This window comes from Seriola lalandi, unplaced genomic scaffold (assembly GCF_002814215.2).
Source record: "Seriola lalandi dorsalis isolate HSWRI2012SDOR001 ecotype SW California unplaced genomic scaffold, Sedor1 jcf7180002054893, whole genome shotgun sequence".
NCBI lineage: Eukaryota > Metazoa > Chordata > Actinopteri > Carangiformes > Carangidae > Seriola > Seriola lalandi.
The window spans coordinates 1,881,440-1,899,422 of NW_019525445.1; the positions used below are offsets into that span (position 1 = coordinate 1,881,440).

General features: G+C 39.9%; 1 protein-coding gene across 4 annotated transcripts in view; it reads right to left on the reverse strand.

The window, feature by feature from the left end:
* Positions 1 to 1,687: 1,687 nt before the first annotated feature.
* gabrg2 (gamma-aminobutyric acid type A receptor subunit gamma2) overlaps positions 1,688 to 17,983 on the reverse strand; it is a 49,434-nt gene continuing 33,138 nt past the window's right edge. Inside the window, exons 7-10 of one of the 4 annotated variants that reach the window (XM_023429373.2) lie at positions 12,869 to 13,021; positions 10,506 to 10,711; positions 8,387 to 8,410; positions 1,688 to 5,694 (exon numbers count right to left, since the gene is read on the reverse strand). In XM_023429373.2, coding sequence (XP_023285141.1) covers positions 5,416 to 5,694; positions 8,387 to 8,410; positions 10,506 to 10,711; positions 12,869 to 13,021 — 662 coding nt within the window. In that variant the 3' untranslated portion in view covers positions 1,688 to 5,415. Of the gene's footprint in view, positions 5,698 to 8,386; positions 8,411 to 10,505; positions 10,712 to 12,868; positions 13,022 to 17,983 lie in introns of all 4 variants that reach the window. The other 3 variants (XM_023429372.2, XM_023429375.2, XM_023429374.2) reach the window with 3 other exon arrangements.

Here is a 17,983-nt window from a genome sequence, read left to right on the forward strand (position 1 = left end):
GTGGGTGTCATTGTTTACAACTCAGACGGGAGGATGAAGCAGAACGATCCTTCTGGTCACAAAAAGAGAATGAAAAAAAAAACAAAAAACATGAGAGTGAATTGCAGGAACAGCAATCAGATAATCTTCTCTCCAAGTCAGTGTCACAGTTATGTGAAGTCTCTCTGTCTGTCCGACTAACTGAGCTGAACAGTGCATCTCTTGGTCTGTCTGGGTTTTGCTTACCTATGAGTTTGTGCCTGACAAAGGTGAGAGTCAAATACAACTAATTTATTATCTTTGACAAACATCAGTGTTTATAAGCTGCAGCTCAGAACAGATAACCATGCCGCTTGTGTTAACATGCGTTCATGTCTACAAAGTGAAACTTGTACTTTCCAACAGCAGCCTCTGTGGGGACCAGTCCAGGCACTCCTCACATAATTTTAAAACAAGACAATCTAGTCTCTCAGTCAAAGTTCAGTTACAACTCTGGACTAATGCAAGATGGAAAGCAATGGATTGCCATTGACTATTGATTAAATATTGAATTTAAAATGTTGATTAGCTGGGCATACTGGGAATCGTGGATGCACATCTCTCAGGAGATCATAACCATCATATTTGAAAATTGTTAATATGGCTCACGGGTCAGGTAGGAGGGCCCCTTAGAAGAATTTTGTTTAGGGCCCTAGGGAGATCAGATCTAGCCAGCTGAACAGAGCTGGACTGTTAAAGGTGTTTTTCTTCTGCTAGGGGGAAAATTAGTTATGATATCCATTAATCATTGCTGAACGATTTGCAGACATAGCTATTTAAAATGTCTTAATGTGTCAGTTGGACATTGTAACATCTAATTTAAGTGACTCAGTATTTAATGACAACAAAATTGGATAAATATGTTCATCGTCGCCTATTGTAATTACAACCTGTTGAACCACTCTTTGCCTGAGAAGAAGTTCAAATATGAAGTTTTGAACCTTCTAAATGGACACGTAGATGCGGTGGCTGTAGACTTCGTACCCTGTCACCTTTCTGAATCTTACTGTCAACCACCTTACCACCTTTATATTCAGAGCAGAATCTACCTGCCTGACATGAATTCATAATAATTTCAAGTATTAGTGTCAAGTGCAGGTTGGTTGAAAAGATTTTTCTTCAGTAAATTACTAGTTGCTTGCCATTAGGAACCTTTCTGTGCTTACATCGCCGTGTTTATAAAATGATTGAAGCTGTAAAATAATGGCTCCTATTCTTTCCATATTTGGGCTCCTACAAAAGTGCCATCCACTATTAGCATCAACCTCTCCTTTGCATCATGCTCGCACTCTGCAGTGCCAGACTCTTGACAGTATAAAATGAGCAACTCCGTCAATGGCTTGAACTTTGGGATTGCCTGTCACTGTTGTGCAGTGTTTATCAAATAATGGAAACCAATTTAAAGTTACAGGAGAGCAAAAGTTGAGTTTGTTAATTCTAAGAATGTCTGGCACATTTTTTTTTTTTTTTTTCCATTAGCTGAAAGAACAGGTTGGGAAATGTGGAACTTTATTCATAATCAAATAATGGCTCAGCACCAGCAGCTTGTTCCTCACAAACTTCATAAAGTCCATAATGGCATATATCATATCTAAAATATAGAGTTCCACTGAAATATTACTGCACAACTATTAATAATAAATATTAATAATGAACCTATACACACTGATAAATGCAACCATTTTATTGTAAAATTCCACAGCTATGTGCAATTCCCTTATGAAAAGGATTTTTTCTAGTACATGTATAGTATATTATGCAGACCCTAACAGAATTGATCAGTGCCCCTTTTATATAATACTCAAATATACATAGATGGCAAACAACTAACATACTGTATGTATGAGAATCATATGAAATTTATTTTGTTCTCGGATACCTTTTACTGAGCTCGGTATTTCCAGTGCGTATTATTTTGTTTTCTGCATTTTGACAAAATACATAACAATAGAAAATATCTACATGTGCTGTTCACATATATGTCTCATTTGTGGGTCCCAAAATAAATCAAATCACTTTGTCAAAAATAGGTACAGTGTAATAAAAGTCCATGTCGATGCAGGCAAAGGACCAGATGAAACGATGCTTGAATTAGTCCCAGTTCCTCCAAAACATCCCTGTTTGACTGAAAACATATTCAGCATGCACACTACTGAATATAAACACACTCCGGTACCTTCCATAAACTTTTATATACCCCTGCATTTACAGTAGAGTGCACAAAAAATATAAATATAATAAACAAATAATAAACAAGCTTCGACCATCATGGAAAAAAATTCAAATTCTAGAAAGTATGTTTGTTTTCTGCATCACTGTTTAAACACAAGACATGCTCTGTTATCTGTATGATGGGTTTGTAAAGAAAGTCAGAAAGAGTTTGATTCAGAAAGTCCTCCAGTTCACCTTGATATAATAATACATTTTTATCAGTCTGGTCTACATTTGAACAACTGTCCTCATGCTTTTGGTTCTGTACCATACCAAAAGAAAAAAATAAAAGAAAAAAAATAAAAGAAATGTCCAGAGCGCCGGCAAATCCATGTCTGAAGGAACATGGCAGTGGCAAACATTCGCTGCTTAGCATTTCCTTTAAGTAAACACTAATTCTTAGCATATGTCTTTTCTTGGATTCACAAATGATATTATAATTTGATATTCTCTATTGCATGTGTCAGTTTGGCACTTTTATAAGATGTAATCACTCCGTCACACTTCTTTAAACTACTGAACACTGATGACGGCCGGTCCTACACTGCTATTGACACACGTAACAGCCCTAAAGATGTGAGAGATAGAGTATGTGTACACTGAAGACAGGTTTGGACTACTAAGTGGCAGCTTTGGAACACAACAGGACCACCATTAAATACAAAAGGGAAAGAACTCCAGGAAATATGAGATAATCTGCTAAATGCATATGTTCGTATCATCACTGATGCTTTATTCATGATGGCAAATATTAAGACCGATGACAACCCATGTGGAGGTGGAAAAAGTGGAAGTAATTAATACTCACTTAGACAAGCAAATGTTGTTCTTTTGGTGGTTTGGGAACTGTTTTTTGTGTTTTTTTTTTCCCCCCCTGAAAATATTTAAATCTACTACTCAGAAGCTGCACAACAGGTAATGTTGCAACTCACTAATTCAACAGATATAACAGTTTGACAGGCCTTAGTGAGAGTAGTGTACATTGATCACAACATAGAAAACACAAGATAAATAAGCTCAAGCTCCATTGACACATCGAACAAAAATGTATCTTTGATATAATTGACAGTAATCTGTGTATTCTTTTCAGGGGCTATATGAACATAAAGTACAGTTTCTTTCAACAGAATAAATAAATAAATACCATCGATGAATAAATAAATAAATAAATACCCCATTACCCCCGAGTATTCTACATGATCAGTCCAGCATAATACAATAAGTCTAATATACTGTATGGTGATATACTGTAACAATGCTGAAATTACAAAATATATTCCCTTTTACAAAATCCCAAGGGCCGAACAAGTGTTTTCTTCTCTCTATATTTTATGTACATTAACCATGTGATTTACACCCATTCCTCGTGAGTTTACAAATCATACTTTATGAGCACTGTCTCTGTTTGTTGCATACTGGTGTCTATCAAAATTGACCTGTAAGGGGTTGTAATTCGTGTGCGTTATATCTTATCATACACAACATTTACAATTCAGATGCTTTTTGCTGTGTTCTCCGCTCCCCGTCACGCCACGTTGCGGCATTCGAAAGAAACTTTTAAGGGAAAAAGGGAAAACAAATACAAAAAGAAAAAATAATAATGAACTTCGGCCCAACCAGAGAATCAATTTCCTCACTATGTGATACAGTGATTTACATTCTCAATGTGTTTCTTTTTAGTGAGACAGGAAGTGAGATGCTTGATAATAAGGCTTATTCATCTGTTCTCAACACAATCAGATGCCTTTTCTTTACTCGAATGAAGCTCTAGGGTTTATTTATTATCAATATTATCATGTCAGTTATTTATTTATTTATTTATTTTTTGTTTGTTTGTTTCTCATCTTAGAAGAATGACACATAAAATTACCCTTTTTCTGTTGGGATTTCAAAGGACCCTACAGCTGTCTGTCCTGACATTTACATTAAAGGGTAGATTAGTTGAATTCCTCTATTTGAAGGCAAAAATCTCAACCTGTGGTTACGCAGCTGCAGTTATCACTCTACTAATGTAAAGGGGCAAAAGTGATATGTTTTTATGAGAAATCCTAACTTGTTGTCGTACAGTTTCTCTTGCACAAAAGCTTACAACAGCAGCGTGTCATTATGTAAATGCACATTTTTAACAGCAAATGGAGGAGAGGGTCAGAGGTCAGTGTTGTCTATATACTGTAAGCTAATGGCTGCGAGGAAAATGATTAAACCAGTCGTCTAGCCTGAAATTCAAGGGCTGATCCTCCCACCTGTACGCAAAGATGATTCCTCAACTGAAAAGCAAAAACTGGGCACATTTTTATCGCTTCATTTTCCAATTTTCCTAGAAAAAAGTAGAATTAAATCCTGAATGATAATCAACAGTGCTTGTTTTTTAGTTTCCATAGCCAACAATAGAAGACCATAAAACATGTTGATTTTTTTTTTTTGGCCTGAAAGGCGCATGCAATAAATGTAAACCACTATGTAATAGTAAAATATATACAGTGTCTGTACAGTTGAGCAGTGTCCATAAACAGCGTCAAACAGCTCTCTGACCACACATGAAAAATGCAACTTTTAATTGTGCTAACATGTTAGCTAGATAAATTAAAAATAAATTAGCGTCATCAAAATGAATTTCAATGTCACTGTCTAACATAGCTCTATTAAAGTGCTTCAGATTCTGTGTTTTAGTATGTTAAGTGAAAAAAAAGTGAAAATAAATGATAGACATAGATAATGTCATTTAGATTTCTCTGTTGGGTGTGATCTAACTTCCTGTTTATTTGGATTGTTTACTGTGGAAGGAATGCGTGTTTGGAAATAAATCAGTTTGTAGAAATCCCATTTTGAAGAAATTAACAAGAAATTCCATTTTGAAAAGTCCAAAATAAAAGAATGAAAACAAAAACAAAACAAAACTTAATTGCTCACACAATCAATGTTTTCACAACACATTTACAAACCTCTTCATGCCAGTAAAATGTAATGCTACAACATTTGCAATGTCTGTTATGTCTGTTATCAGAGTTATCAGATAAAATAACTAAAATGTTAAAGAGATTAAAATCCGAGAATTAAAGGAAATGCTTTAAATCAAATCACTGGATGTTTCAGTGGGTCCCTCTCCTTCAAAAATGTTCCTTGCTGGCGCAGAGCATAATGTAGAATGTAATGAACTGTATGATAAGGCTGGATACACACCAGGGCCTAGAGATAGAGATAGGAGACCCAGTAGACCAGGTTGAAAAGACCAAATGCAGTGGGGAAGAAGATGCGTGCGTATGAGTCTATCTTGGCAATGCGGATGTGCAACCTGCCGTGCCGCCAGGCTCCGGAGCGGCAGTCTTCGAAACAGCAGAAGAAGCTGGTGCAGTCCTTCCCGTCCAGACACTCGTAGCCGTACTCCTCGTCTCGCTCCTGCATGTGTGTGGCGTTGTTCATTTGAATGGCTGTGGCAGAGCGTGGACGGATGTCTACCGTGGGTGTCTGCTTTTGACAGGACGAAATGACACAGTTAGCCACCAGAGCCCCAGAGTGCCATAATCAAGACCTCACTGACATAACAGGGGACCTAATTTGAGCTGCCATTTTCTGTCTGCCACTTCATTTTCTGTCATTAGTCAGCAAAATGTAATTTGCACCTTCAACTGGCCAATGGACCCATTTTAGACCCATAAATACCATGTGTGGATGTAATTAGTGAGGCTTATGGTGACAAAGGGTTAGTCCCCATGGAACCCATGTTGCAAATTACACCTTTGGGTTGGGTAATAGTTGACAGCTGAGGCAATCATAATATTTTAGGACAGTAGTTCATATTGCTTTATTTAGCAGATATATAAAGCTAGTGCTGGGCAATGCTCCTCCACTTTTTATGTCGATTATGTTGCTGCTGCTGCACAGCGTTTAAAGATGCTGTGGAAACACTAGCAAGCAGATGTGCGTCATTTGTTCTAAGAACAATTTTTAAAATGCTCTTAATGCACAGTGACTCAAAAGAATTTCATAATTGGAACCTGTATGGGTGCTGTAAGCATTTTTTTGTTTTGTTTTTTTCTGAAATACATTTATAGAATATGTTGTAACTGGCTTATGATGCTGCTAAGCTTATAGGGAGGAGCATGTGTTGGCAGATGTGTAGCGCACAGCTCAATATTTCTCCAGCCCACTCTTGCTGTCACTAAATGGGTTAAAATAAACCTCCTTTTCAAACTGTGCTCACCACTGGAGGCCACATGCCTTTCATTTGTGAAGATTCCTAAAATAGGACAGTGACATCAGCGAGTCTGTGGCCCTGTCATTCTAAAGGGAGACAATTAGTATTCAAATAGAACGTTTTCATCAGCTTTTATCTCGAAATGCCATGCCACCTTTGCACAAATTGGAATTCTGGCTGTTTTGGCAGATTAAATGCCCCCTCCCCACCCTCCCTCCATTTGGTGGAACTGGAAGGGTCCTTGACCTTGCTGATAAACTAGGGTATCAAGCTCATCATTTAAAAAAGACACAGTGAGTTGTGCACACTCCAGAGTTCAGCTTCTAAGAATTTCACACCATCGCTTTCCCTTCAAGAAAGTGCAAGTAGCTGTCATTTAGTTTGTTCTTTATGTTTTGGCTTCATAACATAGGAACAATAACCTATAAATGACTGTACCAGCACTCCAGATATGAGAATTTTGTTAGTATTAATCCGTTTTTTTTTTAATTGCAACAAGCATCACATAACATAACTTTTTTTGCTTTGCCACATGAATGTTACCCCCATTTTTTATGTATCTACAGAAAGCATGCTTGCTGCAAAAAAAAATTAGGTCGTTGCAGTTTTAGTTTGCACATAACATTATCTACTGTAAGCATGCATCCTCAAACAAGCTTAAAATACTTAAACTTGATTGAACTGTTCATACCCTACAACCTCTCATCTTGCCCAGCACTAGTGCACAAACCTGCTGTCCCTTTGAAAACGATACATAACCACCAAACCAAGCAACATACGGGTTAGTTCCAGCATTTTTGTCCTTAGTTGACGGACAGTGTGTTGAGTTAATAAGGGGATTAGCAGAGCAGGTTATGACTCAGTTCTCAAAGGGGATTGGTTGCACTGGAGGAAGCGCAGTGGAAGCTCAAGCAGAAGGAGCATTAACAGCATCCTGCCGCATGGCCTTGTTCAAGCCTGGCTGTGCTGAGTCGGTGTTAGCAAAAAAATAAAATGAAAATTAAAAGTAAAATTAAAAATAAAAACACAGAAACAACACAGTGGCACTGGCAACTTTAACTGGCTGAAAGTAGACAACCTCTTTGAGAAGACAAAAGGTGGAAACACCTGGGATCATTACTGGAGGATCCCTTGGTTATGTGGCTTACGCTGAATATTTGATGTTAGTGTTTCCATGCTGCAGGTGGATTTTTTTTTTTTTTTTCTCAGTAGTACATTTAGACTCGTCTGGGCTGAAAATCTAACTTATCCAACCTTAAAAATATTCCTCCTTGTAAAATATTAATGTCGGACCTCTATATGGAAAAGCAGATTGTCTTGTCTTGACTCGTGTGTTAAGTTAAATTTAGATCTTTGCTAGCTCCCGCCCACCACGGATGCTTTTTGGGTGTTTAAAGATTAGCATGTGTTAATCTTTCTGAATGGACCTCCAACTCTAATTAGACTTATCACAGTGCAGGGGTTGTCTGTTTCAGTCTGTTAAGGCTCTGCTGACTCTGTAGGAAGCGTCAGGTTGAGAAGCCCAACAAACACACAGGTATAGATTTACTGGCAGGAGAAGGGAAAGAAGAGGAAGCTATTGCAGCGGCTGCTAGTTCACTGTGGTTACAACAACAACAAAGAGTGAAACAGGACAGAGGGAGCCAGAATGAGTCCACACTGGGCCTGGACTATTACATTCCTCTGGACACGGGATGTGTGGGATGGTTATTTGAATTTTAAAAACTGCATAAGTACGTCTGGCTGGCTGCCTCCGCACTGTGCACTGCAGAGCGCCCCTTTTTAATGTTATCTCTGATACCTATTTAGTAACCGAGGAGGAGTACAGTAAGAATGCAGGTAGATAAAGAGGGAATAGAGAGAGGCGTATCTGCTGTAGAACAGACAGAAAAGCAGTGAGGTGCTGGGGGCTCAAAGAGCCAAAATGCAGCAGACACATGCAGTCAGACACAGGCAATATACCTTTGAGGAAAAGAGCCGGAGGAGCTTTTGTCCAGACAGGAAACAAAGAATATGTGGAATTGAAAGAGAGTAACAAAAAAACAAAGAATACAGGTAAACAGAGAAAAGAACACACACACACATCAATAAAAGGAAAAATAAACAGAAACACAAAGATAATGTGTGAAAATTACAAGAAGAGTACTATTTAACTGAAAATGGAAAGAGAGGAAATATACTGTAGAGAGACATACATGTTACAAACAGACACAGGAGGGGAGATGCATGGTGGGATATATGTATCTCACATGCTTCTTACGCCAGCATCACCTTAGGAAAAGATATTACTGCAAAACTAGAAAGATTAAGTATACACCATCCATAATTCAGAGTTTAAATACTGACATCATTACAGCATGTTTTCACAGCAAGTTGGAGGCATTTGTCTTACACAACACTTCTTCAAACATCTCTGTCAGTTCCAATATGTGGAATAAATGTTGTGGTAACGGATGATAGTATTCTACAAGACATGAATTAAACTGACAGGAGGAAATCTGATCATGAAAAATCCCTCCACATCTTCAGATGACTTACATCGCATAGAACTGCATCAGCTGACATGTCGTAAAATAAACTTTTGTAGTCCTTTATATTTCCTTGATTTCCTATTTTTTCCATATTATTTATTTATTTATTTTTTTTACAATTATTCATCATCAGAAGAATTTCAGTCAGAATTTCCTCGCACACTTCCTCCTTCGCGCCATCTTGGCAAAGCTCTGCAGAGAACCTAGAAAAGCCCCCTCTGAGATGGCAAACTGGCATCACACCTTCCTCTTCATTATTCATTCATTCGTCCACGAGACGGTTAGACCATGTGCAAAACCTTCGTTTCCGATGCAGAAAAACTAGAGCGCCCCACTTTTCCCCCCCTAAGTTCCGGTTCAACACTCCTGTTCACCCAGGCGCAGCATACTTAGAGGTTTAAGATTTAATAGCTTTCAAATCTTGTGAATCCTGTCCAAAAACATGCCATGACTTCAAAGATACATTTCAGTTACCAACAACCCTTTAAAAAAAAGTTACCGCAAAGTGGTTAAGTTATCTAAAAATAAATGATTAAAAAAAAAAGAAAAAAAAACTTTTTCCACTAAGCAGACATCAAGTGGTATATTTGGACTAATTTTAAAAAGGACTTCAAGTCTAGAATCATGAGCCAACTCTAGCTGACTGGGAATAAAAAAGAAATAAAAAAGCAAATACTTTGGTGAAAATAAATATTACTCCTATGCAGGAAATATGAAATGCATCCTAATACCCTTTTTTTTTTTTTTTTTCTTTCAAAAAGCAGGACAGATAAAGTTAGTCATGTGGAAAAAGAAATGTGATCGATTAACAGTTTACATTTGGCCTCGATGTCCATTTACAAATTGACAATTTGGTTTCTCTTCTGTATCAACTAGATTGTTAATCCTCTGTGATGGGCTGCTTTTGTTTGTTATGTTTATGTAGTTATAGTGTGTATGGATAAGTGTATGTGTATATATGTGAATAGCCAATGCTTAGGCTGGTGCTAAAGAAAGAAAGAAAGAGAAAGAAAGAAATGCTAGTCTTGCTGTTGAGGGTAAATGTACGCAGCTCAATAAGTGCTCATATATTTGTTTTCAGCAGATATGTCATGACCTCTTGAGGGATTTAAGGCTCACATCAGGCCAACTCTCCTGTCATGTGACATGGGTCTAAATTACATCTGTAACAGATGTGTGACGGATTAGGAAAAGGTTCGAGCTGCACGCCTCTCTCATTTAGCAATTTGAGGTGGTGGCCCCCAGGAAGATGCTCCCTTAGGGATAATAAGCAGTGTATAGCTGTTTTCTAAGGCTTATCCGAGTACTTTCATATACAGTGGGGGGTGGGGGACGACGATGACACAGAGTGTGTAGGGAAGACTTGACCATTCACCTAAATAAAGGATACTGTGAACACTGTAAAGATATTACACGCTCTCATATAGTACATTAATCAAAATAATGTAGTTTGTATATCTATGTGATGAAATCAAGCGACCTCTCTAAATCAGAAACTTACACCTCACGTAATAATTATAAAGAAGTGTTAGTTTTAGGAAGACGCTCACCGGGTTTTTCTTCTTCTTGTCCTTTTTGGCGCTCGGCTTCCTGTTGCTGACAAAGTAGTGCAGCGTGCCGTACTCTATAAGTGCGGCAAAGACGAAGATGAAGCAGACAGACACAAACAGGTCCATGGCGGTCACATAGGAAACTTTTGGAAGGGATTTCCTGGCAATAGTACTCAGCGTGGTCATGGTCAGCACAGTGGTGATGCCTGGGAAAGAGAAAAGACAAGGAAAATTAGATTTGTGCTCAAAATTAATTACAGTTCATTTATTACTATATATTGTAAAAAAATAAAAAATAAAAAAAAAGCAATCGCCCTAGCTCAAAATGTAATCTATTATAAACAGTAGCTTGTCAAACGGTACATTATGATGTTAAACAGGCATCTCTTAGTACTTAATATGTTCTTAAATCTGTCATGAGCTTGTCATGCTCACAGCTTTATTCAGACATTTATTCAGGTACTTAGAGAAGAATTAAAGATATGGTTGCATGTGTTTCTAACAGGATATTCTCCTCAAAACAGTTTCACCGTGGGGAGGCAGCTGAAACCACAGTTCTGAATAAAATCGAGTTGCGTATCTGAAGCGGAAGGTGTGCCAAATCTGTTGTTTTACTTTATAAACACCATGATAGAGGTTTATTTTGTTCAGCAGTAACATAAAATTCCCTTGCAAAACTGTCACGACAGAATTTGCTTAAAAACAACAACAAAACAAATTATGATGAATTATTTTAAGCAGCACTTATGAATTAGCAGCTTTTGTGACTAACAGAGTAAGTTGTGCTACTGACATTTATGTATACAGTTTATATAAAAGAGGATTAATGTTTGCAGTTTAATTGCGAGTGCTAAACAGTTAGGTGGCCACGAGGGAGGAGTGAGCAGCTGTTTTACTGTCCCCTTGATCCACATACTTTACTGGTTTACGGTTCACCGGCCACTGACCACCGCCGCTGACATACTACATGCCTATATCAGCCATCTGGTAACCCTCTCCCCTTTTACTCACTCTGTCTGGCTCTAACGATGATGTAGGAGGAGGTGGAAGGGATGGCACATGGCGAGGAAATGCGTTTATAAGTACACTGATACAACAGATTAGCAACAGCAGCCTCACAACCCCCCAAACGCCGACAAACAAACAAGACCGCCTCGGCCGTACATGTGAAGCGGACTCGCCTTGTGTACAGAAGACGATTTCTGTCTAAATTTAATGCGGACTGAAAGACGTCAGTCTGCGTCAAGATTAACAGAGCAGTGTTGTGAGTGAATTGATATATTTCTGGATGGCATTGAAGGATTAAGAATTATGTCATCTGCATTAATCTGCTTCCTAACCACCTGGCTGCCTGTACCTTCCGCACCATCTTTCAAAGAGGAAATTAAGATATTTGACTCGGTGCAATTTTAGCAGGGAATTAATAGTGTTATTATTTCGACTGCAGATCTGGAGCTGCAGAAGCACAAGAAAACACAACAACCTATTTTTAGGGAGATTAATGACTGACAAAGTAATGATGATAGCGAGGAATGGAATGTGCGTAGCTGCCTGCAGGGATTGTTTTACATTCAGTTATGCTCGCTAATGATCACATCGCGTGGACTAGAGGTCGGGATTTAGAGCCTTAAGGGGCCAGGAGGAAAGCTGACTAAGGAATATATACGTAACTGAATCCTGAGTGAACTTGTAAGGATGTCCACTGGATGCCAAGGGCAAGTTCAAAAGCTGACAAAATTTCCTTGAAATCCTCACTTTTGCCCCCCCCCACCTTTTTTTTTTTTTTTTTTTTTTTTCGTGTCCTTTTTTTTTTTTTTTTGCATTCAGTGAGCAGGCCACCTGCAATATATTTGTGCTGAGGCTGCATCTCTGCATCTTCCCCGTTGTACTGCATAATTAATGCCTCATTAAGGCATGCATGAAAACATATGCGCCAGGATAGGCTCTTCTAATCAAGATGGACTAGATTCCTAAGCAGCTGCCCTGTCTCCGAGGGGAAAAAAGGAGGAGGAGAAAGGATGGTGAAGGAGAAGACAAAAGGAAAGGAGAGAATGGCGGGACAGAGGAGGCTTAAGCAGATTGTGTGTAACCACCACTGGGTTCTTGATATGTTGCACAGCAGAGAGTAATTAAGGACAGGATGTCTAATGAAGCTCACTGGTATACCTACTCCATATGTGTGTTTGGGCTTGTTGGACTGATTATACAAACAAACGAAGATGAAGGCTCTGTGAAGGCTGGGTAAGCAGTTACATGTTCGGTAAACTGACTTTTTACTTAAAAAAGAGGAGAAAAAAAAGAATGTACTATAAATGATCGATATCTTATAGGGGAAACGACTTTTAGTTTGTTTTTCTTTGTACCTAATGATGTCCTGGCAGGTACTGCATCCTTGTTGATCCAGAATGACACCCAGGAGAGGACAACAATCAGGGTGCAGGGGATGTAGGTCTGGATGGTGAAGTAGCCCATTCTCCTGCTCAGGTCAAAGAAGACGGTCAGCACCACGTAGTCTCCTGGGGAGGGAGGGAGATAACGAGAGAAAAGAAGGAAAGAGTGAGGGCAGTGTGGAATGTATGTGAGGGGATATAATGTTTTTATGAGGGATATAATTAACTTTATTATTCAAGTGTAAAAATGGGGAAGTGATTAGTCTTACATGCTATAAAACAAGGACAGCATATTCTAATATGTAACACAATGAGAAAGTAAAAAAGTAAGTAAGTACTTATACTACATGTTTATTAAATGATTTCACTTTATTCACTATGATCAAGGAAGGTGGTCAACACAGAAACATCAAACATGAAACAAGCTGTTAAATTACAGATGGATCAATACATAATGTTGTGTAACCAAAATCTTCACTGCGTGTTTGCCCAAGGCAACTCAAGATTTAAAATGAAACAGAAAGATGCAGGGAGCCGGAGCCGGACTTGCTTGGATACACACACACAAAAAATAAAAAATAAAGAAAGAAAGAAAAACTCATCTCCTGCCAGTAGTTAGCTGGAACATGAACACCAGCATCCAGCTGATGATGAGCCATCCCTGGGCCGGCTGTCTGCCCCCAGCAGATGTTAGGTCTTAAGAGGCTGAGGTTAGCTGAGCCCAGATAGACCTGACCCTGACAGTATAGATCATCCTGCCTGCTTGTTTAAAATGCAAGCTAAGCATGCATGCACACACACAAATGCGCACATGCCTGCACCTTCTTTCCATGCACAGTGTGCATGTACACACACACACACACACACACACACGCAGATGTACTTCTAACACCCTTGTACCGAGGGTGAATTGAGCCAGGACCAAACAGAGAGACTGGCATTTAAATGAACAATCTCATCTCTCTCACACACACACACACACACTGACACACACTGACACACACTGACAATGCAGTAAAGCCTGCCAATAGTTACTGTCCTCTGTCTACCTATGTACAGTACCTGTCTGTCTGTTTCTGTGAGTTTAAATGGCAGTTCACTGATGGCCTCCAGCTCAGCCAGTTCTCTGCAAATTGATTAACGTCGGAGTGTTAACAGTGTCGGAAACCCCGGCTGCCCTCTCACTATGCCTTGTAACCTGCAGGGCACAGAACCCACTCACTCTCAGCCATCTATCTCCAGTAAATGTGTGCGAGCGTGTGTTCAAGCACTCACGGCGCGTGGAATAGTCTCTGCAGCTGCCTGGGGAATGAACATCTGGCTAATAATTTTCATCACGAGAAAGAGCGCGTGCGCGACACATACTGCGGTTTATTGAAAAACAGCCAACATCTGTGTGTTTGTGTTTTAATGAGTGGCAGGGCGAGAAAGAGATGAGGCTGTCTGTGTTTATCGTGTCTACGGAACCCGTGCACTTTGTTTGAGCGAGTCCTCGTGTTGTGTCCGGACAGGGACCCCGAGTCTTTGTGATTTATCCCAGCATGCACCTCTGTTCACCCAGCCATCGATAGCATCGTTAAATAAACCAAGTGCAATAACCCCCGGCAGCACAACTATAACTGTTCATATCACCACGTGCGCTTTCTGCTGATGCAGGCAGGCGCACGGGATATTACAGTGCGCCGCCTCAGTTTATAGGAGTACTGAAGGCTGCTCTCAGGGGTCCCGCAGCCCACTATTTTGTTTTTATTAACATCACATTAGCAGGGGCCCAAAACTGAGACCCCTGACAGCTGAGAAACTGCCCAGTTAATATACTTATTCCAGCTTGGTCAGCAGCACAAAGCCTCCTTCACATTTACTCAGACTCTTAATGATAATGGGCTCTCTACCACAGGGGTGAGGTCGGCTGGTGTAAGACCCTCCTGTCATACGCCTCCCTCCTCTCTGTGCGCCAGTTTCATTATAGGCCACACCACTTGCCAGGAAGACACTTTGAGGGGGTGTTATCGACCGACGCCCTCCATTCCGACAGCCTGATGTATCAGTATCAGACCGCCTGCCATTACTGTTCTATAGTAATGCATCAGTTTGCTAATGACTTCCTGATTCCACTCAAAACAAAATGGTTTCTAGTTCCCCCCTGGCTTAAGTGTTTGGCCAGGATTCCGCCACATTACTTTATGGCGAGCAAATACTTTAGCGCCCCACATGAACAGTCCCAACACTATTAGGGGACTGTTTGAACACATTACATAATTTTGTTTTGCAAATGATTCTGATGGCACGTTTTGTAAAAAAGAAAATAAAAGTATTCAGTCCTGGTATGTGGAATGGGCGGGGCTACAGAGGCTACAGAGTCGCCAGTGTCAGATATTTTTGAATCTTATTCTTAGGAAAGCTGCGCCACCATGTCAACTTTATCCGTTGTCATTAGCAACGAAGTTTCTCTTCATGCCGCACGCCCCCGTGCTATGTTGTCATGCGCCGCGTCGGCTAACTTAAAACCTCAATACACAAGCAAACTGATTTTGCTCGTCTTGTTGTTACTGTGTTGAATCAGCCGAAAATATATAAATAAAAAGTGGAACCCGGTTCTTATTGCTTCATATTCAGCTTCAGATTTTCCTGTTGCAATCTTTGCACATTTCGTTCAAGTTGGGAGGAAACGTTGGGTTTGGCAGCTTTATTCTACACTCTCTACATGTGCTGTATAGGCAAGGTAGATGGTTTGCACACTTATATCAGACGTGTACACATGCATGCCTGCCTGCGTGTGTGTGTGGGATGAAAGGCGCCTGTTTATTTCTCATAAGACTGCAGCTGCGATATCAAAGCATTCGAGCCTTTCGTGCTTTGCCTTCCTCCTAATGGGAGCCCTCGGACTAACCTTAGCTAGAACTCCCCATCTGTCAACGCCAGAAGACGAGGGTGTGTTCACAAGACTGTTCACACTCCATCTTCGCAGGGTCTATACACAGCCCTCCTTTTCAAGGCTGTTACCACTGAGGTCGACTTTTCCCTCTCTGGATAAACAATGGGTATAAAGTAGGTGTCATACGTGATGCGATGATCTCACGGCCTCGCCGCACCCACGTCTCCCATGATCCTACAGGCAGCTTCAGTCCTTATTAACAATCAACTCAACTTTATGTGCTAATTTTTTCCAGTAACAGGAACACACACACATACAGATCTGTTTGTTATTAAAGTTCCTAAAAGTTTTATTTCCTACAATCCTCTCTATCTTGTTGCCATGATAACATTGCTATCAGTTCCTTTCTGTTCATAATTCATGAATGAAAAATGCTGACAACAGCTGTGTGAAAAATCATCTATGCGTACTTCAGCGCAAGAAATATTGTTTGTATTAAGATATGGTTTGAAGTATTTTCATTAGGTTCCCACATTTCACTGGCATTACTACGAGCTGATGTAATCTACGGAGAGCAATAAAAACTTGGCGGGGATGATCATTCATCAGAAAACAGTGTTGCTTTGTTGTTAAAAGCCACAGAGACAACACACTCAAAAAAATTAAGACACACACACACACACACACACACACACACACACACACATACGGAGTAGCCGGAGAATAAAGACATCATTCTTCCAGTGTGAGCTTTCTACCACGCTGGAAATAAATAGATGGATGTTTTATTATTATTAGAATACAAAAACGGTTATAACATTCTGTACTTGATGAGTATTGAGCCTACGAGGAGGAATGTTGATCCCAGTGTGGCTGTACATTATTGCTGAATAGCCAAAAGGGAGTTCACAGGAATGAAACATGATAATTCAAGATTTCTGTCCGGAAGGGAAAAAAAAAAAAAACTGTCACATGAGAATATCATTCTGTTGGCAGCCAGGCTGTAAATTGGTGTGGATATGGACGGGCAGGAGAGACCTGAGGCACATGCTGGCCATCCAATGAGGGGAGACAAGCCAGACACATTGCAGAGATGCTGACAGCCTGTCTTACTGAGCTCCTCTGCTGTCAAGGGTCATATATATCAGAGGTGACAGCGGATGCAATTGTGTGTGTGCGTGTGTGTGTGTGTGTGTGTGTGTGTGTGTGTGTGTGTGTGTGCGCAATTGTGAGAAAGACAGGAGTTTTGCTAATGACCAGGGTTATGCCATGGCTGGTTGCTTGGGTCAACAATACTTACAAACAATGTTAACTCGCCACTTTCTGTGACATGACTAGGGGCCATATGTGAGTGATTAGCAAGTAACCATGGTTTTCCTTTTTGCCTCCACAGTCTGCTGCAGCTATTCCTACCCGACGGTGGGTGGCAAGATGATGTCACGTTGGGAAAAAAGAAAAATGAAAAAGAAAGGCACAGCATTGTCATGGTGAGTAACTGCGGCATGATTAAACACCAGACAGGAGTCTACACAGTTTGATTGCCTTGTTGTTAACATTGTGTTTATTGTGACAGGGATAGATGATTATCCCTCTCTCAGACACAGTAATAGCTCTCAAATTATCAAGAGCAAGGCTGTTTAAAGGATTTATGACAGGTAGTAAGAAGCTGCCAAAACTGTTTTCCTTACCATTATTTGAAGAGTATGGCAGAAAGTGAAGAAAAGTTGGAAAAAGCAAGTTTAAAGGTTTTTTTTTTTTAATTTTTTTAAGAAGATGTCTCATGCTATTATCAGTGCTGATTTTACCTGCTGAGGAGTTGAGGGACGAGGCGCACGAAAGCCCCCTTTTGAGTCCCTCACCCTGTCACGCATTCTCTCAACCCATCTTGCCCAGAATCACTGAAGTCAGCCAATATTTCTATGCTGTGAAACTACGCTGCTGTTTGAATAACACTTATAAGACAAGGGCCTAAAGACTGAGTAAAATGCAGTTGTCGCCTTATGGTTCAGTTTAAAGTTGCGCATATCACAGTCACCACACAGTAAATACCACACAGACCATGGGTCAGTTACTTGCTTTGCCCAGTCGGTACCATCATTAAAAAAAAAAAAAAACGAACAAACAAAAAACCACACCTTTTTTGCCACAAACGAAACATATAACACATATGATAATAAACATGTTGTATATTATTATAGTCTTTGCTGCGATTA